The 27,136-nt window shown below is 53.6% G+C and overlaps 3 protein-coding genes across 3 annotated transcripts in view; 1 reads left to right on the top strand and 2 right to left on the bottom strand.

The window, feature by feature from the left end:
• Positions 1 to 3,234, bottom strand: part of LOC128974353 (mitochondrial import inner membrane translocase subunit TIM16-like) — a 41,928-nt gene extending 38,694 nt beyond the window's left edge. The window contains exon 1 of the mRNA XM_054390932.1: positions 3,175 to 3,234. Coding sequence (XP_054246907.1) covers positions 3,175 to 3,234 — 60 coding nt within the window. The remainder of the gene's footprint in view (positions 1 to 3,174) is intronic.
• A 1,644-nt stretch (positions 3,235 to 4,878) lies between these two features.
• DNAJA3 (DnaJ heat shock protein family (Hsp40) member A3) lies at positions 4,879 to 22,963 on the top strand. Its single transcript, XM_054391294.1, has 8 exons — positions 4,879 to 5,131; positions 5,326 to 5,462; positions 5,838 to 5,921; positions 6,606 to 6,818; positions 17,326 to 17,454; positions 17,914 to 18,029; positions 18,713 to 18,810; positions 21,772 to 22,963. Exons 1-8 carry the CDS (start codon positions 4,879 to 4,881, stop codon positions 21,792 to 21,794), a joined length of 1,053 nt encoding a protein of 350 aa, XP_054247269.1. The 3' UTR covers positions 21,795 to 22,963.
• An 818-nt stretch (positions 22,964 to 23,781) lies between these two features.
• NMRAL1 (NmrA like redox sensor 1) lies at positions 23,782 to 27,136 on the bottom strand. The gene is made up of 5 exons (XM_054391201.1): positions 27,097 to 27,136; positions 26,502 to 26,740; positions 25,434 to 25,683; positions 24,828 to 25,018; positions 23,782 to 23,952 (listed from the first exon to the last, which is right to left on the bottom strand). Exons 1-5 carry the CDS (start codon positions 27,134 to 27,136, stop codon positions 23,782 to 23,784), a joined length of 891 nt encoding a protein of 296 aa, XP_054247176.1.

The following is a 27,136-nucleotide window of genomic DNA, read 5'->3' as shown; positions in this document are numbered from 1 at the left end:
TGCAAAAGTGCAGCCCCCTCGTTGGGGTGGTGGGCTTTGGGCCAGCTTCATCTGGCATGGGAAGCGGGAGCATCCCAGCTCACAGTGCTGCCTCTCACCAAAGCTGTCCTTGTCCTGGGCTCTCCCACGGTGGGAAGGGCTCAGAGGACTTTGTGATAAACTGGTGTCAGGGAATTTGGGAAGGGACAAAGGCTCTTGGGCTGCAAAGCAGCAGACCATCAGGCTGTGGAGTGTGCTTCCCACGTGAACACACAGCCAAGGAACTTCATTACTGCTCCAAAACCAAAATTCTGCTTTGCAGCATTCCCACTACTACTCCAAGGCACCCATGGGGCACTGGGACACCCCGTGTCAGCTGGATCTGCTCCAGGTGATACACACACCTGTCTGCAAAGGGCCATCAGGAGCTCCCTGTCACACCCAGGGCCAAGTCCAACCCCTGAGCAAAGGCAATAGTGGCACATTAACAGCTGTCACCATGCCTGTGTGCCCACTGGTGGCCACCAGCATCCCAGCAAGCTGCATGTCTGGAGTGGTGGAGACCTCACAAACGTGGCAGAGCTCTTTGCAGTGAAGGGAGCTGCATGTGCAGCACCAAAAGGACAGAGCCCCAGGTTTCCTCTCCTTGCACAGCTTCCTTTTGAGGCCTGCCAGAGAGCAGCAGTTCCTGCAGCACTTCCTCTGGTCCTTGTCACAGCAGCCTGCTCAGTGGCAGGCCTCTTAACCCTTCTCCTGCTGAAGGGTTGGCTCTTCACCCACACTCAGCAGGTGGGTGAGCCAGTGGCTGCTGCGAGGATGGGGAACAGGTCTGGAACACGAGCAAGAGCCAGAGGGAAGGGTCCCACAATCCTCTATCACCCCACACAGATCCCTCAGTGAGGGATGTCACCAGCCACATCTGGCCCCCAGCCTCCAGGGGTACACACAAGGACCCCTGTAGCAAGGTCTGGCAGAGAGACTGCTGAGCTGGTCCATCCTGGCCCCACAACATCCCTGCATGCCACCAGGAGCCCCCAGGGGATCCTGCCCACAGTGTGCCAGGGCAGCCAGTAAAGCTTACGGCACCATCCGGGCTTCATCCCTACAGCAAGCTGCAAGCTTTCAGGAGGCCTCTGCCAGCAGAGCTCTGCAGACACTCCCTGAAGGGGAGAAGCTGCTCAGATGAGATCCTCCGTGTTTACACCATGCTTCCTGATCCGACAGGTCAAGTGTCTGCCTCAGCCTCTGTAAACAAGCTGCCCTGCTCGGCTGCGGACCGGAGCAGTGCTTCCTGCTGTGACACCTGAGATGGATTTAGAGACAGGATGTCCATCTGCCACCTCCTGTCCTGCAGAGCTGGCCTTACTTGCTGGAGACTTGTTTCATGCCTGGATGGGAAATGCCTTTTGGAGGGGCTTTTGCAGGCTGCCAGACGTAGAGCAGATGTCTTCCCACGCGTCACGGCAAGAGCACACTGTCCTTTGGTGTCCCACAAAGCTCCTCAACACAGGAACCAGCACCAGTGCAGTGGTGACAGGGACATCCCTGCATGACAGTTGCCATAACCTCCCCCAAGGTGAGAATCCCAGCACCCACACTGCACAGATTCGCACCCTGGGCTGGCCGTTGGCAGCAACTCATCTGCACTCTGAGGTTCACAGCCAAAGGCTGGCTGAGACTGTGAGGACATGCCACCTGCTCTGTAGGCACACGGAGCCTGGCACACCACAGAGATGGTGAGATGCTCAAGGCTGGGCACAATGATAGGGATCATCACATCTCCTCCTTACAGCTGAGGCTCAGGAGGATGTTTTGGGTGCCTACCAGGTCTGCAGAAGTGTGTGAGCATAGGATGGGCAGGTCTGGCTGACAGGTTACAGGGAAGGAGAGCAGTAACATCCAAGGGCTGAGAGATATTATTCGGCTGACTTTGGTGCTCCCCTCTTTCCAAAGGCAGCATGATACAACAGGTCTTAGCAGCACCACCTGTCCAGCCTGAGCCCTCCACGTCTGGCCACATGGCCTATGCTGGAGGGTACCAGCTTCCTGCTCTTGCATGCCACCCCAGCACAGCTGGTAGCCAGGGCAGCCTGCACTAGGTCCATGCTGTCCCTTCCCCACGTGGGACCAGCCCCAGAAGGGACCTTGCTCCAGATGTGCCAGCTCCTCATGGGTTGGGAGCCACCAAGGCAGGATCCTACCACCCACCTCCACAATATCAGAGCAGCAGCAGCCTTGCTCATGTGGAGATGCCGGATGAAGGGTGCCAGTTTGGGGAGCCCCTGGAAGGGATATGTGTCCTGGTGACATTCCCCGATGTGGCTCACCCAGCATGACCCACCCTGACCCAGTATCCTTGCCCTGACTGATCTGTGGAAGAGTGCCCTGGCCAAGCTCTACAGCCTGGGGAAGAGCAGGGCAGCACCTCCTGCTGTTGGCACCATGTGCCGAGATGGATCACGATGGTTAGGGCTGGTTATTTGTAGGCCAGAGGCTGGAGCTGATCACCACCTGGCTTTGTGCTGCCTGGTGAGACCCACCAGACCCGCCTGACATTGGCAGTGCCAAGGTCTGCGGCTGGCAGGCAGGGTGATGGAGCTCAACACTGTCCCGCAAGGCCTCAGCGCTTCCTCTTCGCCTGCGGAAGGAGGGTGCAGGGAGCAGGGCCCAGCATTTCATTCTCGGGGTGCATGTTTCCCCAGCCCTCACAGGCAAGCCAGTGCTGCTGTGGAGGGCTGGGCGCTGATGAGGTACCCAGCCAAGCTGGGATACCAGGCAGCATGAACCGGAGCCAGCTGCCTGCCGTGCCCAGAGAGGGTCTCACGGGAGGAGGGGCACAGCTAGGCTCCCTGCCGCCACAGGGATGCCTACTGCAAGTCAACAGCACCGGCTGCGCCGGAGTATCTCGCGGCCCCGGGGGAGACCCGAGGGCTGCCGCCAGCCCCGTGCACCGACCCTGTGTCTACACTGGGCCGGGAAGCGACGAGTGTCAAGGAGGGGCCGCCCGGGCGACGCTGCCTCCCCGCGACTATGCCCCGCGCGGAGAACCCAGGCACGGCCCCGCCGTATCGGCGGTACGGCTGCAACGGGACCCAGCACCGCGCCTTGCCGGGGCCGCCCCACCCCGCCCCAGCACCACCGCCCCCGCATCACTCCCCCGCTACCGGGCGGCGGAGAGCGTCCCGCGGCTCTTACCTCCCTGCGAGGCAGCCGGGCCTCGGTGTGCCGGAACTTGGACGCCTTGAAGCGGTTCATGGCGCTCCGGTTTCACTGCACCGAGCCCAGCCCAGCCCTGCCCGGCCCCGCCGCTCCGCCCGCCCCGGGGCTGCAAGCCGGCCACGCCCCTGGCCACGCCTTTGCTCGTTAGTCCCGCCCCTCCGCGCTGGGCACGCCCCTGCCAGACCCTCTCCCCACGCGCGTCCGGTGCTACCGGCGAGTCCCCCGGGGCAGGGTAGCGGCTCCCGGGACCCTGCTCAGAGCCGACCCCCGAGTGCTCCACGGATGACCATATGGGGTATGCAGCCCCATCACTGCCTCTGGCAGAGATTTGGGGTTACCAGACTCACGGTTGTCACCATCTGCAGGCTGTGACCTTCTACTGTCACCCAAATGTCCCTCTGGAGACAAGGGCGACTGTTCCTTTCGGATCTAAACGGGGATAATGGGAGGTTTCCAGTCCCATGTGCTCAGTGCCCTCATCCCACTGTGGCCTTGCAGCCAGCAGTGGACAGAAGCCTTTGCCACATGCAAAGCTGTGGAAGAGAAGACTGGATCCGAGCCCACTGAGCCCTCAGGGCCTGGCCATGGTGTTGTCCATGCCAGTGCAACTCAGTTGTCCTTCCCTGCCACCCAGGCTGTACGCGTGGTGACAGCAGACAGGATCTGACACATCCCCCTTGCCACGCAGTGCTGCTGCCATGTGCCTCCCACGCAGTTCAGAGCTGAACTGAGCTGAGCTGGTGAGTTGCGTTGCAAAGCGCCAGCCCTGGTAACACTGGCAGCAGAGAAACATGCTTGGCATGAGCTCTTCTCCTCTGTGGAGAAAAGCTCCTACCCTCAGCACAGGTGGTGTTCTGGCACAGCTGTTCTGGGTTCAGAAAAGCCTTTATTGCTTTTGAATCATAGAATGGGTTGGGTTGGAAAAGACCTCTAAGCTCACTGAGTCAAACCATTAACCCGGCACTGCCAGGTCACCCACTAAAACATGGCCCTCAGTACTGCATCTGTGCAGCTCTGAAACCCCTCCAGGAATGGGGGCTCCACCATTGCCCTAGGCAGCATGGGGCAGGCCTTGACAACCCTTTGGGGAAGAAATTATTCCTCTTGTCCAACATCAACCTCCTCTGGTGCAACTTGAGGCCATTTTATCCTGTTGATTGTTCCTTGGGAGAAGGGACCAACCCCCACTTGGGTCCAACCTCCTTTCAGGTAGCTGCAGAGAGCCAGAATGTCTCCCTGACAAGACTTGTGCTCTACACCCTTCACCAGCTTCGTTACCCTTCTCTGGACCTGCTCCAGCCCAGCAATGTCTTTCTTGGAGTGCGGGGGTATGGCCTCACCAGCGCTGAGTACAGGGGAACGACCCCTGCCCAGGTCCTGCTGGCCACACTACTACTGCTCCAAGGCAGGATGCTGGTGGTCTTGTTTGCCACCTGAGTTGAACTACAATTTCCCCACCGAAGCAGAAGAGCCCTCAGAAGACCCCACACATCCAACAGTGAGCCACTCCCCGCCGCAAAGCCGCCACTTCCCAAAGCTAAGCTGCCGCAAACCCTTCTGGTAACAGGCGTCGCGGAGCCTGGCTACCCCCCGAGCTGCTGCCGAGAGTCCCGCGGAGGTCTCCGCTCGCCGCCGCGCCGCGCATGAGCAGCGACGGGGGCCCGGTGCCGCGCATTGCGCATGCGCACTGCGCCCTCCGCCTCCGCCCGCAGCGCGACCCATGCGCAGCGCTGCCCGCGGACCAAGATGGCGGCCGGGAGCTCGTCGCGCTGGCTCGGGGTGGCCGCCGCCGTGGCCGCCGCCCGCAGCCGCGGGCCCGGGGAGAGGCGGTTACCGCTCGTCTGGCTCGTCCGGGGGCTCAGCCTCCCGCCGCCGCACCGCGCTGCCGCCGCCCGCCGCCTCCTGCCGCTGTGCGCCGGGCTCTGCGCAGCGGGTGAGCAGGGACGGAGGAGGGGGCGGCGGGCCGGGGCAGGGGGCGGCCAGCCACGGGCTGGCCTAGCGGGGCCGGGCGGAGAACAGGCGCCTTCCCCCGGGTTTGTTCCTCCTCTTGCCCTTGGCTGCGGCGGCCCGGCCGTCACCGTGGCTCCTCTGTCCTCACAGCGGCCCATCTGCCCTCCTCTCCCGCAGGGACGAAGCGCGCTGCCGCCGCTGCCGCCTCCTCCTTCCACAGCAGCGCCGGGGCCCGTTCCAAGGAGGACTATTACCAGGTGCTCGGGGTGCCCCGCACCGCCACGCAGAAGGAGATCAAGAAGGCCTACTACCAGGCACGTGAGGCCGCGGGGCGCCCGTCGAGGGGTGCGGGAGACTAAGGGCCGGGGCTTGCAGCTTCTCTTGTGCAGAGGATGAACCCCCGCCGAGACCGCTTTGCTCGGGAGACAAGGGGAGAGGGCGGTGGGAATGCTCAGCACATCGGTCTGGGGATCTCCTCAAAAGCATGGCTTGCCTGGGCTGTCATCTCAGGTCTCTCTCCAGAAGGCCCTGGGATTGCTGTGATTCCTTACATTGGGAAGGGGAGGAAAAATGAACGCTTTTAGTTCCCTAAAATACACATGGTCTGATGTCAAGCTCTGCTTGATATGTGAGTGTATCTCTGTAAATAAGTGATCGCTGTCTCTAATAGTCTGGGTTTTGTTGTGTAGCTGGCAAAGAAATACCACCCAGATACAAACAAGGATGACCCTAAAGCTAAAGAGAAGTTCTCTCAGCTGGCAGAAGCCTATGAGGTAATGTGCAGGATTTTATTGTCATGAGAAGGAGGCAGGATTGGAGGGTGGATGGAGGGAAACATTTCTTGTGTGCATTCCTTGTGAAACCGTTGCTGTTTTGTGATGGCCTGGGCATGAGTGCCTCTGTAAACAGGAAATCATTTACCCCCAGTATCCAGTTTAGCTGGATATGTTTTGGGCTCTCTTAATTTGTGCTCTTTTGGAGCAAGGAGAGACTGGTGTGGATGCTGCAGGCACCGCTTAAATAAACAAAAAAAAAACCTTGTCAGCAGCTATTAGCTGTTGGGAGACAGAAGCAGCTTCCCCTGTGCTGCCCCAACCCCATTTCCTCCTGCTTCTCAGCTTGTTCAGAAACCTTTGTGTGCTGGTTTTTACTCTGGTTTTCAGATTTACCCCAGCTTTTACACCATGTGTTAATGGTGCACTATATAATATAAGTTACAAATCGGTGAGATCTTGTAATTTTCTTTGGGGTGAGCTGAGAGATAGCAGAGCAGCAGCAGCTTTTCAGTCATTCAAGTGCTGCTCAGAGCTCACGGTGATAGGAAGGCTGGAGAATGTGAGCTTGTTCTGGTCATGGCAGGAGCCTAGAATTCTGAGAGATGGGTGACACATACAAGCGCTGCCCAGGTGCTGGGGATCCATATGTGGTCCTGATGGCACCGCTGTTCTGCCTGGCAGGTGCTGAGCGATGAGGTGAAGCGGAAGCAGTACGACGCCTACGGCACGGCAAGCTTCGATGCTGGTGCTGCTGGCGCTGGTGCTGGTGCTGGGCGGCAGTACTGGAGCAGCGGCCCCTCCATCGACCCGGAGGAGCTGTTCAAGAAGATCTTTGGAGAGTTCTCAGGATCCCCTTTTGGTGATTTTCAGAACGTCTTTGACCAGCCACAGGAGGTAAGAAGCGTGTTTGTTTTCCAAGTAAAATGAAAAATGAAAATGAGAAGTGAAAGAGAAAAGCTGGAGAGGGACAGTGTGGCATGTCACAGTCCACTCCAGGAGCCAGCTTAAGCAAAGGATTTGCTTCTGGAAGTGGCAGAATGTCCCATTGTATGGGTAGGAGAGTTACTTCTCCCTAGGATGAAGCGATAGAGCAAGAGGAAATGGCCTCAAATTGTGCCAGGGGAGGTTTAGGTTAGAAATTAGGAAAAATTCCTTTCCTGAAAGAGTGGTCAGGGTTTGAAACAGGCTGCCCAGCGAGGCAGTGAAGTCACCGTCCTCGGGGGTGTCCAAGGAATATGTGGCCATGGCACTTTGGTATATAGTTTAGTGGGAATGGTGGTGTTGGGTCAGTGGTTGGACTCTCTGATCTTAGAGGGCTTTTCCAAGCAAAACAACTCCATGATTTTGTCGTTCTATATCATTGGTGAGCTATGTAGCTACATTCTCCACACCTCCAGAGAGAATATTTTTCTGGGCTTCATCTGTTTGAGTTGGTGCTTACTGACAGCAGTTGGTGCTGCCCAGCACTGGCAGCTGTGCAGAGGCACCTTTTCTGCTGTACGTCAGTCTTCTTGGGGCTACTTTGATCTGCAATGCTACAAACCACAGCATACCTTTGAACCAGAAACTGAGCCTTCCAGCCTTGGGTTTGACAGCTTAATTGGCTTCATATTTGCGCAACTCTAATCTTGCTTCATTTTATGCCATGAAGGGTAAGATCCAGCATAATGTAGGAAACCCAAATACAACCATCTGTCTGGAGAGAGTCGTTTCCTGACTAAGGTACGGAGGATCAAATGTTGTGTCAACAGGTGACGAATCTGTAAAATGGGCATCATACAATCTAATTGGGGCATTCGGGAACAAGGGGATATGAGATAACTATGATACATATATTACATGGGAGACACAATATGTGTTAAATACAGCTGACTCGCTGTCTGAACTGAGATCAGAGTCATTCTTTTTGGCACATGATTGCGTATACAATCTGATGTCGAGGGAGTTCTGTCTTGTAGCAGGTGATGCATACTTTTGGTGAAGGTACACTGTCACACTCTGGGGTACGAGCAAGGCAAGACAGTAAGAGCGACATTATCATATAACCACTATTACGGTTAATGATTATTGTAAACACGCATATGATTGTGATGTGTGGGACTGTGAGGTTCTCATCTAATACATGAGGACTGGTGCGGACAATTTCTGTTCTACGTGAGGCTGTTCAAATTATCTGTCATGTATGTCGGAGTAACACACAAGTACTCTTGCACGGCGTCGTGGAGGTGGGTTGTATTAGTGAGGGGGGGCGGAATTGACAGGGTGTGATCAGGGGGTGGGTGAGAGAGTAGTTAGGGCGGTGTGTCATACATAGTCGGGTGGAGTGAGAAATGGGAGCGCTAGGATGGTGATTAACTCTGATGACGACGTTGCGAGCTCAGGAGGACATCATTTCCAGTACGCGCAAAGCTACTGAGTTTGTCGAGACTGATGGCGTCTGGTGATTTGGGTTGAGCGACGTCTTGATCCAATCTGATGGGTTGATCACATAATTATAGGGGGCGAGGTCGCACTCTATTACTGGGTATGGGACAGAATGGGCATTATCGCGGGCGTGGAGGAAAGTTCAGGTGGGGGACGGATGGAGGTATTGGATGGATGCGAGGCGGAGCATATGGGGGGGGTCTTTGGTTATGTGCCGGAGTTGCTGTTATCATGGAGTATCTGGTTTAGGGGTTATGGGAGATGTTACATGAGCTACACAGGATTAAACTATAGACTGGTAGGGGCATTTTGGTAACACAGAATTCCACACTAAGGGGGGGGGGGCAATCCTAGTGAGTAGGCGTAGGGGGTGGCGATGAAATGAGGATAACACGACAGAATTGGGATTATTGGATAGGTGGATTAAGGTGGGTGGGGTTGTGGGAAAGGAGGTAGATGTGGGGGGGGGGGGGGTAGTGTGGGAAGGGGCGCTGTGGTAGTCAAAGATACATCTACAACTTTTCGCAACACAATTTGCTAGTGAGGGGTGGAGAAGTGAGTGTGCTTGGCGTGGCGTCCGGGGGTGAAAGAGGGGCGTGATGACAACATCTAACTAGCAACACACAAGATGTTTCAGTGAGTTAGGGTATAATCACACACATAACTACGAAGGGGAACATGAGTCAGTAGATGGAGGAAGTGGATAGAGGTAGATATAACAACAGAGGTCGTGGGAGGGTGACATTAGAGATGGGCGGGATGGGGATAGTTGATAGAAAGGTGGTGTGGACGTGTTATCAGAGAGTCTCTCTAACACAGTCTATTGAGAGGCGTTCAGGGGGGCGGTGGGAAGTGAGGAATCAGGTATGACACAGTGTGAGGAGGGGGCGAATGGGATGGGATGTTGGGGGGGATATGTGAGTGGAGGAGGGGTGTACGAGGGGAGGGACATGGAGAGGAGGTGATGAGAGGTGGAGGGAGCTCGCGCAGAGCGAGAGGGGTGGGGGTGGTGGGAGGGGGGGGGGGGGGGGGGGGGATGGGGGGTGAGTGGGGCGGGGGGGGCGTGCGCGGCTGGATGCGGGGAGACGAGTGGGGGGCTGGGGCGAGTGATGGGGGGCGGTGATGGAGGGGGGAGGGTGTGCGCAGGGCGCAGGTGGGCGGGGGTGTGTGGAGACGCGGAGGGTGGGGGTGAGGGATGGGTGTACAACGTGGGCGTCTCTCTTGGGGGGGTGACATGAGGGGTAGGATGTGGGGAGGTGACACAACATGAATGCACAAATACATACTACAATGTGTGTGGTTGTTCTTGCTTATTAGTAGTCGTTTGCTTGTGTGTTTTCTCTTTGTGGGGCGATGACAATAGTATAGGTGGGGGAAGTCAGATTATTGTGTGTTAGTGCGTGGAGTGCAAGTGTAATACTATGAGGGATGGACGTGAAGAGTAGACAGGCAGAGACAAGTGTGGGGGGGGCTATTGGGTCAGAAAGATGAGTGTGGGGTGGACTCAACGATATAGTGTGAAGGGTGCGTGGTGTGATACAAATTACATACACTGGAGTATGATAGTTAGGGTAAAGACTGAGGCTCGCGGAGCGGGACATCCTGTGGTTTATACAAAATTGTGGGATAACCTGTGGCGTTGTGGAGACGAGTGGTGATATGCGGTTTATAAAACAAGGGGGAGGCGGATTTAGGGAATTGGGTGAACTAGGATTTTGATAAGTGAGGCAGATACTGTGGGGCGTGTGGTGGGTGACGATAGGGCGACATATACATTACAAGCGGTGTTGCGTTCTTGTTTTTGTAGTGTCGCGCGCTACCAATGTGTAGTGGACAGCGTAGGGGTTACTGGAGTGTGTTACGCGCGCAGGTGTACAAATACATCGTGACAGTGAACAGGTCAGGAGGGACGGGCCATGGAAGGATGATAGTGCCACAGGAGTATGGGGCACTGGAGAGACACAATACAGATCATGAGAGGTCTCAATGATATATCAATATAGTATACAAGGGAGGAGGATGTGGTGATGGAGGAGATAGGGGCGGATGGGAGAGTTACAGCTGTCAGGATGAGTACGATGGTGCGGGATGATCCGGTACTGAGAGGTATGTCGTGTGAGCACACGATTTTAGGACTCTAGTGTGTGATAGAGTAGGAGAATAACGGGGATTTAGCACAGGACAGGAACGAGATAGCGAGAGTATACGAGACATTTATTAGAAGATGAAGGTAGACACAACGGCGAGAGAGGTTGGGACAAGCTCATCTATGGTGAGAGAGGATGTGAGTTCGCGGTTCCGTTTATTAACAACATGTAGGTGGGCGAGTGGGTGTAGGTGGATGGGATAGACAGGGTGGGTGGTGAGGCTGTAGGGTATAGAGAATGTGGAGCAGCGAGGCGAGATTAGTGTATGTGACGGGATAGCTTGGTGCGCGACTAACACAATGTGACTGACGGGTATTCTATATTGGCACTGAAGTGGGGTGTGGGAGTGTATTACGGGGAGTGTGATACAAGACATTTTATGGTGAACTGAAGATACACGGCTGTCTAGTCTTATTATCGCGCGAGATGTATTCTAAGGATGCGAGAGAACTAGATAGTGCGCGATGAACACACAGTGTTGAAGGGGGACATAGATAACTCTACTGTCTTACACAGGGGATGACAAATATCTATAGTAACACAAGGGTGAGGAGGGATGGATGAGACAGTAAGGAGATAACAGCGGGATGAATGGGTCACAGTCGGGGTACAAACACAAGTGGGTGAGTAGTGGGGTATATCTACAAAAGGGATAATACAGTAGTGTTGTGGGGGAGTGTGAGTGTCAAGCACATAACACACAACATGAGGTTCGTATGAAAAGAGAGGTTGGGGTCTTGGATATAGTTGGGGGTACATGAGGGATGATGGGGAAGAGGGGGGAGATTGATCTAGCGAGCAATTGACAATCACAAGGAACAGCGCGAAACGGGACAGGGTTGCGTCCGATGCACACCACATGAGGCGATATAGATGGTATATGACAGCATTTGGAGTGGGGACAGAGACATAAGTGGAGAGGACAGACATGTATAGGAAGAAAATGGACAGGGCTATTGGAACTGTCAAAGAGTATTATTGGCGTGCAGGACGAATTGTTATATGTAGTACTATGTTACTCTGTTTTTAGGATGTGTATAGATTAGTACAGGTAATTGGTGGTATATACGGCACAGAAACATTTATTAGTAGGGGGCGTACACACAGGCAAGACATAAGAAAGAAGTTACACAGATGCGGTGGAGGTTGAGGGCTATGGTAGGTGTCGGAGTGGGAGAGTGAGCGTCGGGCGAGAGACAACACATGGTGGGTGATGTCTCGTCTTATAGGGGGGGTGAGAGTTGGAATACGGGAGAGCGCGGGGTCGCATGACTGTGGGAGATCAGAGTTATTGGGGAGAGTTACATAGAGTTGGGCAGGGTGACAACATTGGGTATTATCGCACTATGGGCGGGTATGATCGGTATACAGAAGACAGAGGGGAAAGAACATCATGACAATCAAACGTGCGCGGGGCAGGTTACTACAACACAACATGAGGCGTGCGATGTTGAGAGTTTGCTAGGACGCGTAGACAACGGGGGGAGGTTGAGCGATGGTGACAATGAGTAGATCTGTGGCGGTCTGTTAGTGTGGGGAGAGATGGGTCTCTATGCGAATAGTGAAGGATAGGACAGACGTTATTAATGATCTGGAAGGACTCACACAGATGGTAGATATTAGTATACACATCTCTGTGAGAGGAGCAAGAGATGCTCATAGGACTACAAAGGTGGGGGGGGACAAAACTTGATGGTCAATCATTTATGTATTATAGTATGATGTTAGAGTCTGTCGGTATTTGGAGGGATTCTTGAGGAGGTGGTGTGAAACGTTGGTGGGGATGTTATATTAGACATGGTAAGGGAGGCACGTCAGATATCACAGTATTGGTAGAGGTGGGAAATTGTGATTATATTAGACTGTTATCTGATCAGAGGGGTAGGTTACAGAAGGGAGGTTATGGGTGACACAGGGGTCTGATGTTAGGGAGACAGACACAGATGAGGATGGAACGCGGAAGGAGTGAAGAGGCGGTTATGAGAGGGTGGGACTAATTCATGTGGTAGGGAACAAATGGTGCATTTGGTGGGTGTCGACAAAATATAAACAAACACATAGAGCACAACACGAGAGTGAGTTGACACAATGATGCTGGGGTGGGTAGGGGGTGTGAGAAAAACATGGTATGGTGTTGCGATGCGTATGGGTATAAAGTAGTGTGAGAACTCGGGGAATTATACTATGGGTCATTATACGTGTGTTGTTAGAGTGTGGAGTGGGGTAGGGTGGTTTTGAAAGGACAGAGTTGGGTGGTTATGTGTGGCGGTGACAGGGATACAGGGTAGAGACATATGTGTGGGCGGACTGGGAAGGGAGATGGGAGGTCTTGATTATGGCGTGGGGGGAGGGTGTAATGCGCGGGCGTGGGTTTATGAGGAGTCTCGACAGAGTCTAGGTATGAGGTTTATTAGCGTCAAAGGTTTGCTGGTGGGTGGCTTTCAGACTAAGAAAGTCTCGTGAAGTTCGCTGGCACCCACATACTTTGTGTGGGTTCATACTACTGAGTAGTGTTGGAGAGGGTGAATGACATCCATCTAGTGTCGTGACACACAGGGGTCAGAATTAGGAGATGTGATATGGGACATATGAGACAGATTATATGTGACGTGACAGTTCACTGCACCTATGGGAGTAGAGAACACACATAATTATTGTGGTGTCGGCGTAGTAATATGATTAAATACCGACAGTGGGAGTGTGAGGTGGGAGTGTAGAGTTGTGAGTTGTTTGTGTGGGTGTTTAGTTGGTATTGATCAGAATTGTTTTTCTCACAGGAGATAGTGACATCTATAGGTCACGGCTATGGTCCGTTGGGGGGATCAGTTATAACGGGACATATGATGATGTAGAACATAAAAGAGGTTGTATCGCAGTGGTGAGGATGTGTATTATTGTGGTGTATATGGTCTATGATCTTATGCGTGTATGGCGTTTGTGTGAGTTTAGGCGGGACATGAATACTGAAAGGCGTTAATGTCGGAGATGTGTGGAGACTGGCGAGGTTGTATAGCATTGCACTTTATGCATGGGTCTGTGGTAGGTGAAGACAGAGACAGGGATATGTACACAAGGGATGAAACTGAGGATACGGGGAGTGACAAAAAGCACATTAGGAATGACGTAGCATCAGGGCGGTGGGGGGGTGGGGTCCGCAGGATGAGGGTGGGCGCGTGAGGGTGAGGGTGTCTAGGGCGGAACGAGAGGGGGACGGAGAGTGGGGGGTTAGGACTACAGTGGGTGTATAGACATGGAACGAGAAATGGTGTTGGAGGAGAAGGAGAGGGTGTAGCGGAATTGAGGTATAGTTGCAGAGGGGTTTATGTACAAGCGGTGCACCAGAGCAAACGTGGGTCTTGGGCAGAGGAGCAGCGTGATGCGGCGGAACGTGGGTGTTACAGGAGTGTGGGGTATATGATTGGTATGAGAGACGTATGTGGCGAACAGTGACAATATAAAAATAACATGTGCGCGAGCGGCTGAGGTAGCGAGGCGTAGTAGAGGTGGTATGTATAGACACACATGTATATATGGCACCAATACGAGTCACCAGGACGTTAGATTAATCTGTGAGAGAGAGGAACATGCATGGAGCGGTGTGGGGGGGTCAGGGCAGGCGTACGTAACGGATATGGGTGACTGAGTATGCTCAGGTTTACTTTGGGCAACACTGTCAGAGGTTATGGGGAGGTATTTTGCTGGGCTTGATGTCTTGTGGTTGCTCGGGGGCGCTGTTAGGTGGCAACAGCGATGTACTCGGAGAGGACACACGACACGGAAGGCTTAGCGTAGGGGCGTCATGTAGAGATTGTTCACTACATGAGGGGACGTATAACAATGTCAGTGGAGTGCGAGAGTTCCGCGACACAGACGGAGTGACGACACGCGCATAGATAGCACTATAGACTAGGAGTTTGTGGACACACATTAACACTAAATACAATGCAAAACGAGATCAAGTGGTTAATGGGGTGACAGGGATGATTAGGATTAGTCACTATTAGAGGAGGTGGTGATGAGGGTAGGCGCGACACGGGAGGGGGGGTGTGCGACGCAGAGGAAGGTGACATGTTTACCTAGGGAATTTGAGGCGAGGGGGGGGGGGGGGCACGGATGATGGGAGGGGTGAGGTGCAGATTTGGTTGAACACTATAGATGGAAGGTCATGGAACATGGTGAGTAGGTACGGTGGTGGGGATCTCATATGGTTGTCACGCGACAAGGAGAGGGTATGGGGTTGGGGGGGAGAGGGGCGTGAGTGTATGGTAGGGGTTTGGGATGAATGACGGATAAGGACGGGTTGTAATTCAAGTTATAGGACACGTATATGAACAGAGTTATTAAGGGTGAAGGTATGGGTAGTGGGGGAGGTAGGTACAGATACTAAATATTGTAGAGTTGCGAGGAGGCGGGGGTCTGTTAGGTGTATGTTGAGTATGTAGTAGTGAGGAGGTCTGTGGATAATAATTCATATGATCGTGTACTGTTTATCTATCTTGTATGGTATTCACACGTATACGAATATTTCTTTTAGGATGTGTTTCTGTATGAGACACATAAGATTCTTCTTATAACAAGTTGTGTGGGGTCTGCGTGATCACACTCATGCGGTCAGTTTCGACACGTGGTAGTGGCTTTCTATAGCGTAGTTGTATATTCTTATATAAACACATCATGAAACAGCGGGGTATCATCGGGATTAGAGTACGGAGGGTGGATATGATTTCATGATTTGTGTGATCATAAAGTCAGTCGGAAAGTCTTACGTGATAGTAGTATGGTAGATAGGGTTGGTGTATAGTGATACAAGGGTGGTGCACACATGGTGGGAGGATGAGCTTCTGACACTTCAGAGCAGCACATGAATGGGGCGACACATTGTGATTGACTTTGGATATGGGGGCCATATAGAGGATGTCAGAGGTGAGAGTGGGAGAGTGCTTGTGCATGGATACAGAGACACGTGTGAGAGGAACGACACGTGGACGACTATGTGCGTTGTTGGCGTGTGTGCACAGAGTGGGTGGAGAGTCAACATGTAACAGGGCGGGGGGGGGGGGCATGGAGGGCATATGTTAACACTTGAGATTGGGTTGATGAGTAGAGGAGGTTATATGATGGGGATGTGATATGACGATAATTGACTTGTGTGGGGAGGAGGCATCAATGAGTAGTGGGGTGCTTCTTTGAGACCACCCTCCATGAACAGCCTGTCATTTTCCTGCAGCTTGTGAAGGCTGTAGCCCCACAAGTGTTCCTTAGGATGGGACATGTCCCTAAATTAATACTGTAGGACTTTGGAAGCAATTGAGACCTGCTTGCAGGTGCAGTGGGTCCCCTCCAGAGGTAATGAACCTGTGCTGAGTCCTCCTTCCCTTGGCCACTGCTCCTCTGGAGGCTCTATTATAACAATATTTCACTGAGTGCATTGTTCGCATGACGTTTTGGTTCTGAGGGGATGGTACTTTAACACATGGGGACATTCTATCATATGTTAAGTTCATACTGTGGATTGGACTATATGTCTTATGGCGTGGGGCAAGGGATTGAGGTGTAACACTATCTTGAAGTATGAGAGGAAATACTCCAATAGACTAAGTGATATGTGTGTTTTCTTGCGGATGGGCTGTCTGATATAGACGTGTGATAGGTGACTGCGAGTGACTAGGATAGAGATCACTGGCGAGGTAGTGACGACTATAACACGAAGTGTGGGTATAGTGCAGGACACACGACACGTTGGTTACAGACAAGCAGATGGATGCGCTACAAGTTTCACATATCTATTGTCACCATGAGCATCACAAGACATTGCATTAGAGTTCATGTGTACGTGGAGGGATACAGTACGGTACGAGTGCATTGGCACACATGGGACAGACAAGACTTTGCGTGGTAGGGGGGAGGTGGGTGGGGTCCTGTGGGAAGATAACAGGAGAGTGTCGTGATGTTATTAATCGATGCTCACACAACTCAGACAGCAGTAGGTATTGCTGTGTCTTTGTTGTTCCCAGCATTGAAGTTGGCTTCTTGTTCCCTTCTCAACTGCCTGGGAGGTGCCTGAGTGAATGGGAATGGAGCAGGAAGAGCAAGTGATCCCTTGGAACAGCTGAGGGAACATGATCCACCTGAACTTTCTGAGGTGGTAGGAGATGAGCATTGTAACAAGTGGTGTAAGGGTCAGTCTGCTTGTTCAGGATGAGGCCCTTACAGTAGCCTACATCCGAATGCAGAGCACACTCCTGATGCCTTGAGTCTTTGCCTTGGCAATGTGAGGGAACTATTTGCTTGTCTGGGTGGGAGCAGGGAGGGCTGCAGGAATGCCCATGAGAGGCTGCCTGATGCAGTGTCCTTGTGCAGGCATATGTAAAGTGCCACTTAGCCATTTTCTGTAGCTGGGGCTCTCTTCTGTAGGTTTTCTGTCACTGGAGTCTCTGTCAAGGAGGAGATATTTTTCAGTGCCTTTTTTGTGGAGCAGGAAGGTTTGTTCTCTTCTAGCTCATGAGGTTGCTGCAAAGGTGCTTGCCCTCTCCTCTTCTGGCTTTCCCTTGCTCAGGGTACTGGGCAAGGCAGTGTCTTCTCTGTCTGCAGCATCAGCAACTGCAGGGTTTGCTGAGGTAGGGAGCAGACCTCCTCCCCCCTCCTCTGGCTAATTGTGGTTAGGTCAGGATCTGTGTTTTCCAATGAGACTGAACATTCACTTCTTAACCCTGCAGTAAAGAGTCTGACTACAGAATTCTGATGCTTTCCTCTGAGGACCTTCAAAGCAGCTTACCAAGAGAATGTTGTGGTGCTGTGCTGACTCCTTGTTGGAACTGCCTGCCTTTTAGGTTCAGAAAAGTTCTGTGTTCAGAAGGAACGGAGCAGATATCCACTCGGACCTCCTCATTTCCATAGCACAGGCTGTTCTGGGCGGCACAGCCAGGTGTCAAGGCTTGTACGAGACAATCAATATCACAGTGAGTACCATGCTGGGCAAGAGCTTGGGCACAGGTCTGTGTGGGGTGGTGGAGCCTTCTCCTTTGCTGCAAGGGTGCTGCAAAGCTCCTAAGCCTGCCAGCAGGCTTCTTCAGGACTGAGTGTGGGGAGTTTGTGCCCTGCTTGGTCACACCTCCTGCCCTGTCGCTGTGTGGGACCTGGTGGGTTGCTGGGCAAATCCTATCCATGGTCAGACTGTGTAAGGTTCTTCACTTGTTCCTTCAAAAGCTTTGCCATCACTGCTGACTCTGAATGTGTCCGGATGGATGGATGCACCATCTTGGCCATCCTACTTGGATGCTTGCTGGAGAAGCAGGGATGTACCAGCTTGCCCATGCTACTTGGAAGCTTGCTGGAGAAGTAGTTAATTTTGACAGACATGCAATTACTATCTGAATGGTTAACCAGGAGTAACAGCTGTGACCCCTCTGTGCTGACAGATACCCCCTGGTATTCAGCCAGACCAGAAAATCCGAATGAGTGGGAAAGGCATCCCCAGGGTGAACAGTTATGGCTATGGAGACCACTACATTCACATCAAGATTAAAGTTCCACAGTAAGTAGAGCTACCACTAGTGTCTCTGAAAGCTTGAACTCCTCCAAAAAGCACTGTTCAGGAAGACTTTGTGGAAATTCTATTGAGGTCTTAATTTTCTCACTCTGCTTTTTATTCTAATGCAAAGTGGACTTTATTTTTGTTTAATAATGCCATTTGGCAGCCTAGTTCTAAAATCCTGATCCCTGGCAATACAGGAGTAGTTCTGCCTTGTGCCTGGTGATTCCATCTGGAGCCTGGTGACACCAATGAAACGTTCTAGCTTTTGACACCTCTGTGCTCTCACACCTCCAGCCCAAAGGAACCAAACTCCTTGGCAGTTGCTTTTCAGACTGCTTGGCCACACTTGGCTCCAGTGGAGAAGAAAACCTCTTAGCTTGTGTTGCTGTACTTAACAAGGGAGTTCATTTCCTGAGCTCTGCCCACCCAGATGAGTGTGCTGGTGCAGCTCCACACAGCTCTTCTCAACACTTCTGAACACTTTGGTTTTTCACTGCACTTTGGTGACTTTCCTCTTGTGCCGGGGTTTGTGCTTTGTGGATGGCCCAGTTTAAGAGCACTGTGGGGATTCTTGGCATATTCATCTCCCCCTGTAGTAGCTGCCTCTGGTGTGCTGCTGTGGAAGGTCAAGGAAGTCTGTAGATAGAGCTGTGCCATAACCATCCCTCTGTTTGGGCCTGCAGGAGGCTGACGGATCGCCAGAGAGCCTTAATGATGAGCTACGCCGAGGACGAGGCGGACGTGGACGGCACCGTGAACGGGGTCACGAACACAGCATCGGGTGAGCAGTGGGAGCTGCTCTGCTCCCTCAGGGAGCTGCCTGCCTGGGGAGAACAGCCAGGCATGCCTTCAGACAGCCTGTCAGCACAACCTGCCCGGCGTGGGAATAGTTACAGTGTCACGGTAATGGGCTGCAGCACAAAGCAAGGACGCAGCCTCTGCCCAGAGAGCTTCACTCCAGTGCTCATTGGGCAAATCTGCATGAACAGAGAGGAGGTGTTGAGGTTCTAGGGGTGCTGACAGGCTATGGGGAGTCTTGCTGTGGTGGTGAAAGCCTTCTGCTCCCTGCATCTGCCCCTGCCCCAGGAGTAACATATAGCAGAGGTAGAAGAGAGAAGGTGCTTCAGGCCAGAGCTGATCTGTTGTGGTTTGCCAACAGTGGGGATGTTTCCCCTAGGAAGCTGAAGGGGAGTGCTGCTGCTAGGGCTGCTGTCAGCCATGCTCTGTGCATGCCAGGGAACCTGTGGTAAGAATGCTTGCTGGTGGTGAGTGTTAGCTCCAGTCAGCAGCAGTGTCCTGTGTGATGAAGGGTGTGAGGTTACTGGGGGCTCTCTAAAGCTGCTTTCTCAGCTCCAGATGAAATTGTGGTTCAGCAGTTACGTGGTTTTGGGGGTGAGGTACCTGGCACCAGCTAAAGACAAAACAAAGTGGAACAGTGAGGTGAAAGCTTTGTCTTTTGCTACTGGGAAACAGTTTTTTCTTTGTCTGTGTTGCAACAATGCACTTCCTATAGCCAGCTGGATATCTTTCTATGCTTGAAACCAGAAAGGGCATCATGACTGCATACAGCCAGGCAACGGTGAGAATCTTTCAAAGCTGCTAAAGGATCCCAAGAACTAAGGTCCTCGCACAGCTCAAGGAATATAGGCAGGAGATAGGTTATTGGAAGGCAGGACCCATGAAATACTCATCAGTGTTCTGCTCCATAACACAGCAGTGCCTTTTTCATTGAGGATGAGCTTTAGGGAGAAAGGGAGAGAGCTCCAAGCACAAAACGTTTATTCCAGCTTTTTAAAGGCATTTCTGTGCCAAAGGAGAACGACACTCTCCAGATGTGAAGTGGCATCATCTCCAGATGAAGAAGCAGCAAGGTGTGATTCAGAGCAGTACCAGCAGTGTGCAGCACAGAGGCTGTTGCTGGAAGCTGTCCTTGCCCTGGAGGCAGAAGTTCCCTGTGTGGCTGGGGGTGGGTCCTGCCACAGGCCTGGGTGTTTCCTACCATTGCATCAGCCTGAGCCTGCCAGGCGGCAGGGGAGGACTGGACTTGGTGCTCTCTGTGTACAGAGAGCTGGAACAGGACTCAGGGGGCTGGTTAGTGATGGGTTTGCTGGAGAAAAAGCAGATTAGCAGAGAAGTCTCCCTTGTCCTCTGCAAGGACAAACAACTTCTCAGGGCCTGTTTATGCAGGAAAACTGCTCCTTGCTGTCCAGAAAGATTCCTTATCTGAAACACTTGGAGCCTTTTTCATTCCAGCCCAAGTTCATTTTCTCCTTGATACTGTTGCATTCTTTGACATTCTGTGAAGCAGGCTCCTGGCACAGTTCCACAATACTGGAACAGGGTGCCCAGAGATGTGGCTGAGGCCCCATCCCTGGAGACATTCAAGGTCAAAGTTGATGCTACCCTGAGCAACCTGATCTAGTTGGAGATATCTTTGCTCACTGCATGGGGGTTGGACAAGATCACCTTGGAGGGTCCCTTCAAGCCCATGCATTCTGTGATTCTGTAATCACAACAGCTCTGTGAAGCAGGAGGAGACTGTTCCAGGGGTCACCACTATACCTTTCCTTTCCTGTGAAGTTGTGGCTGGCTGTGGCCAGGCTGACAAGTTGGTTTTACTCAGACTCAATTCCAAGCACTTGTTTACAAAGCTTGTGGTGTCCCTGACTCGACTGTGCAGCACAAGACTTCCCTGGCCAGTCAGAGGGCAAGGAAGAGGGGAAGGGAAGGGCATTACCTGGGCTCATGGTTGTCTCTTCCACTTCTGGAGCCTGGGCTCCCCAGTGCCAGTCATCCAGTATTGTGGCTTGCTGCCTGGTACAGGCAAAACCCACTGCCTTGACCATTCTCCATCTAAATCAACCCTCTGGTTGGTTCCCAGTGCTGGTTACCAGTGGAGGATGTATCTGACTGCAGCCCTTTGCTGTTTGTGTTCAGGTGGCAGGGCCACGGCTAGTGCTGGCGCAGGCGGGGATAGGCCTGAGGCTGAGGAGAACAAAGAGGGATTCCTCTCCAAACTTAAGAAAATGTTTAGCTCCTGACACCCCATCTGAGGTAGGAGGCCTCTTGTCTTTTCTTGTTGTCTTTTCCCCATGCTGGGCACAATTGGCACTTCTTGGGAGGTAGAAGCAGCACAAATGCGCAGCATTGCTTCTCACTTAGCCTCAGGCCCTCCAGCCTCGCTGTGAAAAGCCCTAGCTGTCCCCTGTGACCTGCAGCAAAGCATCAGGGACTGAACTGCAGAGCTGCTGCAGCTAAAAAGGCTGGAACAATGATAGATAAATCTTCAGGGTGGTTGCTGGCCTCCCCTTCCTTGTCTGCTCCCTGTCTGTGCCAGAGTCAAAGCACTTGAGAGTGTTTCTGTTAGCTGGTAAAGCTGGGACAGGACTCTTCTGCCAGCACAGAGCCTCTGATGCTGGTACCCTCGGGCTGGACTTATCCCCACCCCAGCCTTAAAGCACCAGGAGGGAATCAGTAAAAGCACAGCCAAGCCCCTGTCTCAGGAACCAGCACGGTGTGCTCACTCAGGGTGCTGTTGAGTTGGTGTAGGCTACTGTGAGGGAACACTGCAGGCTGGTAGCAGTCACTGGTGTCCTGGATTGCAGGGGCCCAGCTTCCTGCAGGCTCCCAGCTTGTCTGTGCTTTGTGGCTGACAGAGTGTTGTGGCAGGGCAGGTGGGGAGGTGCTCTCTTAGACCAGTTCTGTCAGGAAACAGGAAGTTTCTTGCTTGCTTCCACCACAGGAAAGCGTTCTACTGGAAACTAAGAGCCAGCAGCAGCTCGTCTGTGCAGCCCAGAGTGAACCTTTCTGGCAGCAGGCTCTGGAGAGCAAAGGACATCAGGCAGCAGCAGAGGGAGAATCCTGCTGGAGGGGCTAAAACCACTGAGACACCAACCAGCACCACCAAACCAAACCCACCCACCAGCCTAGGAAATGGTAACGAAGGAGAATGGCAGGAGTGTGGCTCTCTGGAGGCTGCTTCCCAAGTCTCTGCTGCTCCTGGGAGCTTTATTTGGTAAAAGTTGAAATGTTATTTAGAGTCCAAAGTAGCGGGAATGGGAAATAAAACTGGCCTGGAGCAGAGCAGTTTGCTGTGTGGAGTCCTGCAGCTGGCTGCTGCTTGCTCAGGTGCCCTTCTGAATGTAGATGTGCTGAGTGAATGTGTCACCAGTGACCTCCCAGGGGACTGGTGGGTGGGTGAGGTTTAACCTTGGCTTCACCCAGCCCTCCCACACATCTTGGAACGGGAGTGGGAGGGCTTCCTGGGGCTGGGACTCATCGGAGCCCAGCACTGCAGGGTCTGTATTCCTGCTGAGTTGCTGCACAGAGCAGCCCCAGAAGCTGTGCTTTGCCTCAGGTCTCCCTCCCCCCAGACTTAACTAGTTAGTTACCACACAGCTGCTGTTGTCGCTTCTGACTGGGTACAAGATCAGCACCAAGCCCTGTGCCAGTTTGGGACAAAGTCTTTTATTGTCTTAGCACAACACCCATAGCATAAAGGATTGGTCAAAGAGTTCCTACATGTGTGAGAGCAAAGTGGCTGGCTCCTTCCAGGCACAGTGGAGCTCTTGCAGTGAGTGTGAGTCTGCTGCTGTTAGTGCTGCTGTGCAGGTACCACCAGCCCACCAACGAAGTGACCAGTTAAAGCAGGACCTGCTGTAGGCTTGCCCTTCTTGATTTGCTGAAATAAAAGCACGTGTTGCCTCCTGATTAAAGCTGTCTGTAAAGTGATTCTATATCCATGTAAATAAGATTGACTTCATAAAGATATTTAACACCTGCTGTGCCTCCCTGCCTTGTCTCTCACCCTGTCCCTCTCCCATGACAGGAACGAAGGTCTGCTTGTGGACAAGGAGAGGGCTACATGTCCTGAGCCTCCCTGGTGGTCATTAAGCCAAATCCCAGAGCTCTCACCAGAGCAGACCCATAAGCATCTGGTGGTGCGTGGAGGGAGCTTTCTAAGCAAGTGCTAAATCCTAAGTTGGAACAGGCCTTGGAGCAACTTGGTCTAGTGGAAAGTGTTCCTGGACTAAATGATCTGTTTGGGCCCTCCTAACCCAAACCAAACAATTCTGTGACAGTCTTGCAAAGGCTTAACTCACAGGGCAGCAACTGAATATAGCTCTAGGAGCCCAAAGGGCCAAGCCAGAACTGACTGGATAAGGCTGAGCTTTCATGTTTCACAGTGGAGAAGCCTCTGCACATTCCATGTGTGGCTCCATCTCCAGGCACACTGCTCTGCTCTGCCTTGCCCTGCCCACTGGCTCTGCTGTGGTACCTGAAACTGGCCCATGTGCTAACGCCAGTGTTCCTGTTTGCCTAGGAGCCTGCATCAGTTGTGGAATGGCCATGGGTGCCTGCAGACAAGGCCCCCTGCACTTTGGGGCTCAGGGGTACCCAGCATCCAGCCCACCCAGTGGGGCTGCACACTCAGAGCTGCCTGGGAAAGAGGTGATCCTAGAAACCAAGCCCCCACACCACCCTGGAGCATGAAAACACCTGGAATTGCCAAACACACACCTCCCTGGAGGAGATGTGAAGGTAGAGAGAGCTGCTCCTGACTGCCTGCAGCTGTGCAAGCAGTGTTGCCCTTGTTCTAGTGCTGGTCTAGTCTCAACCAAGCCTCAGGAGGTCACTGGTGCACCTGCATGGCCAGAGGGCCTCCCAGTGCCCAGGGTCAGACCTTCACCAGCCATGTGGCTTGGCACAGCTCACCCTGGTGCTGCAGAGGCTTGGGAGGAAGAGGGGAGGCTCAGAAGGCAGCCTTGTTGTCCACCACCCACTGGGGGAAGGTGCGGGCCTTGGGGTTCAGGTTCATGGTCAGGGCCACGCTGCGGTCTGGCTTCAGAGCGTAGAAGCGGAACATGGCGGCCAGCTCCTTGTCCCCTGGGGAGCCAGGCTTCTCATACTCCTCTGGTGACATCTGCAAGAAAGACTTTGGGTGAAAAACTGTTCCCATGGGGAGAGACTGCTGAGGCCTTTCCCTCGGACCATTCATGTCCTCCAAGTGCAAGTCAGAGAAGGCATTCAGCTGGCAGTGGGTAAACCATGCCACACACATGCTGAGGAGCAGCCACAGCCATGGCAGGGCAGTGCCACTGAGCACCCTGCAGCCCTGCCTGGCAGAGAACAGCCCAGCCTGCCTTGGACCTGCACAGCTGACCTGGGCATGCACCCTGCTCTCCCAGACTGGCCTAGAGCAGCTATGAGGGAGCCTTTCCCTGCAGCAGGGTACAGGCAGTGGCTGAGGGTTTCTAGAAACAGGCTGCTCCAGCACCTGCCCTTCTGCCTGGATCAAAGGGTGGATTTCTGTGCTTCTGCACTATGCTGGAGCTTGGGGAAAAGAGCTGCTTGTTTGTCCCTGGGAGAGCAGGGAGAGCAGATCGGGTGGAGAGCATCAGAGGTGCTTTTGGTCTGCTGAAACGTGCTTTGTTCTCAGAGCTCTCCAGAGAGCCATGGCAACACCCAGCAGCAGTATCAGCTGCCCGAGGGGAGCAGCACAACCAAAGCACAACCAAGAAACAGAAGGAAGTCCTGGGGCACAAAGCAGTAACACAGCAAAGCCCTCAGAGAGCGGCACCAAGCAGAGACCTGTTCTGCAGGTCCTCAGCCCTACTTGTGACTGCCTGGTGCTCTTCTGGAGTCCTCCTGCTTCAGTTATCCCTCAGAGCCAGGCATGGACCTGCCCAGACACACCTGCATTCCAGGGGCATGAGTTGCCCCAGGGACAACACCAACAAAGCAGTGTTAGTGGCACCTCAGACCATCACCCCCCCACCCCCCCGGGGTGCTGCCTACCTTGCTGGCTTCCACTATCTTGCCTGTCTGCTGGGAGAGGACAGCAGCGTACTCCGCCTCAGTGAGCTTGCCAGTGCTCAGCCCAATCACCTGCCCTATGTACTCCTCTGGGGCCTTCAGCAGGGAAAGCACAACAGGCCCAAGGTCCTCCACTGCCATCCCATCCATGGGGACGTCCCCCATGGGCAGTGCTGTGTGGGAGAGACGGATCCTGGTCAGCCCAGTGGGAAGCATAGCAGGAGCTTTCAGCATCCAGCCTCTGAACACAAGGTGAGAAAGAGCCCAGAGCACCTATCATACCATGACACACCTGCAGCCCCACCTCTGACTTCCAACATCCCAACTCCCTGCAGCTGGGGTGTCCAGAGGCACTCTGGGATCTGCAGAGTAGCCCACAGCACCAGAAATAGGACCAGGATCTCATTTATTTCTTGCAAGCCATCAAAGAGGTCTGAAGGACCACAATGCAGCTGCACTGTGGTTAAGCTGGCACAGGCCTCTTATCCCCACCAGTCTGCAGCCCTGGTGCTTCCTCCACCTCTCAGTGTACCTCTACACAGCGGAAGTAGGTGAGAACTACCTGGAGAGCAAGAGGTCCCCTCTTACCCAGGACAAAGTTATCTCCCTGGGTGGCCTTCTGCGGCTTGAAGATAGAGAGGAAGTTCTCGAAGTAGAATGGCAGTCGGATGGTGGTGGTTGGAACACCAATCTTCTGGAAGTACTCCTGCACCACACCTTTGCCATCAAAGTGGGGCACCTCCAGCTGGCCCCCTGTCAGCTGCTTCACGTTCTCCAGGCCGCTGTACACGACGTGGTGCAGACCCAGGCGCTTCGACAGGTCGGCAAGACGCTTCCCCTGGGCACAGGGTGAAGCCAGCCATGATGAGGGGCACGGGACACATGAGGGGACTCTCATCCACACCACACCCTCCCCTTCCCCTTCACTGCACTGGGCAGGAGGGCACGATCCAGCACACAGCAACTGAGCAAGCTCCTCTGGCACTAAGCCCTCAGCTGGAACCAGGGCTAAGCAGACCCAGCCCCGGTGCAGCTGAGTCCTGTCCTTACACCACCCTACATCAGAAAGACCACACAGCCCCCAGCTTTGCTGCCAGCTCCGTGCCAAATGCACAAACACCAGCCCTAAACATCTGCAGGGACCAACATACCTGCCCTAATGTATCTTATCTTTGCTTGCTGCCATCCAACTGTGGCCACTGTGCCACCCTGGGAAATCTGGGGAGCACCACCCTTGTGGTTTCTGATACCACAGCACATTTTGGCCCCAAAGCTGCAAGTGCAGAGAGCTACAGGACTGCAGACAGCAACGGTCCTGGCTTGGCCCTGTGAAGGCTCTGTGGGACCAAGTCTCTCCATTCCTGCTACTGTGACTCCTGGGCAGTGCTCTCTGTCACACCAAGTCTGGTGGCATTTAGCAACTCCCTGAGGCACCAGATCCTAGAGCCATGCGACTGTGAGGGAACAAATTTTCACTTTGTAAGAACTGAGACCTGATTTGTTTGCAAGGCCTCAGGACTTTCCTGGACTGGCCATTTGGAACTCTCACAGCTTCACTAAGAGTTGTCCCATGACACCAGACACCACAGGGCTGTCCCTCGATCTTCCCTGCCCAGGCCATTCCACATGTAGTCCCAGTTAAAGCAGCTCTGGTACCTGTGTGATTTCCTTCTCTTTGCTGCAGTGCTCCCAGAAGTTGGTTAGAATGAAGGCTCCATAAGCGCCTGCCAAGGCCAGCTCCAGCGATGGTTCATCATCCTGATCTGCCTTCACCACCTCAGCTCCCTTCTGCTTCAGCTTCTTGGCCTCCTTCTTCATGGGGCTCCTTGTCACTGCCCGGATCCTGAAGGTTCCATCTTCCAGCAGAGCCTGGGCCACAGAGCCCCCCTGAGCTCCTGCAGGTGCAGAGCCCTGTTAGGAGCCTGTGCTCCACATGCGGCTGTGCTGATGAAGGGAGCTGGGGCTGCGAGGTGGAACCGCCTGACACAAGGACCAAGTGTCTCCATCCCACCCTCCCAACCAATCCCTTCCCTGTAGCGCTGCTCCTGCCAGGTGGGTGCTTTCCAACCCGCCTGAGCGCCCACGGCAGCCCACGCAGCTACCGACGCCTTTTCTGCGGGCACCCCAAGCCCCTCTCCCCCACGTCGGGCACTGTCGCACGGCCTCACCCTTCCCACAGGCCGGAGCCCTGCAGGCCCAGGGAGGATCGACGGCCCCTGGGCACGGGCCGGGCATTTCCGCGGGCACTCACCGGTTGCCCCGAACACCACGATCAGTTTTTTCTCAGCCAT

Source organism: Indicator indicator, chromosome 22, assembly GCF_027791375.1.
Source record: "Indicator indicator isolate 239-I01 chromosome 22, UM_Iind_1.1, whole genome shotgun sequence".
NCBI lineage: Eukaryota > Metazoa > Chordata > Aves > Piciformes > Indicatoridae > Indicator > Indicator indicator.
This window is presented reverse-complemented; position numbering and strand designations above follow the sequence as displayed.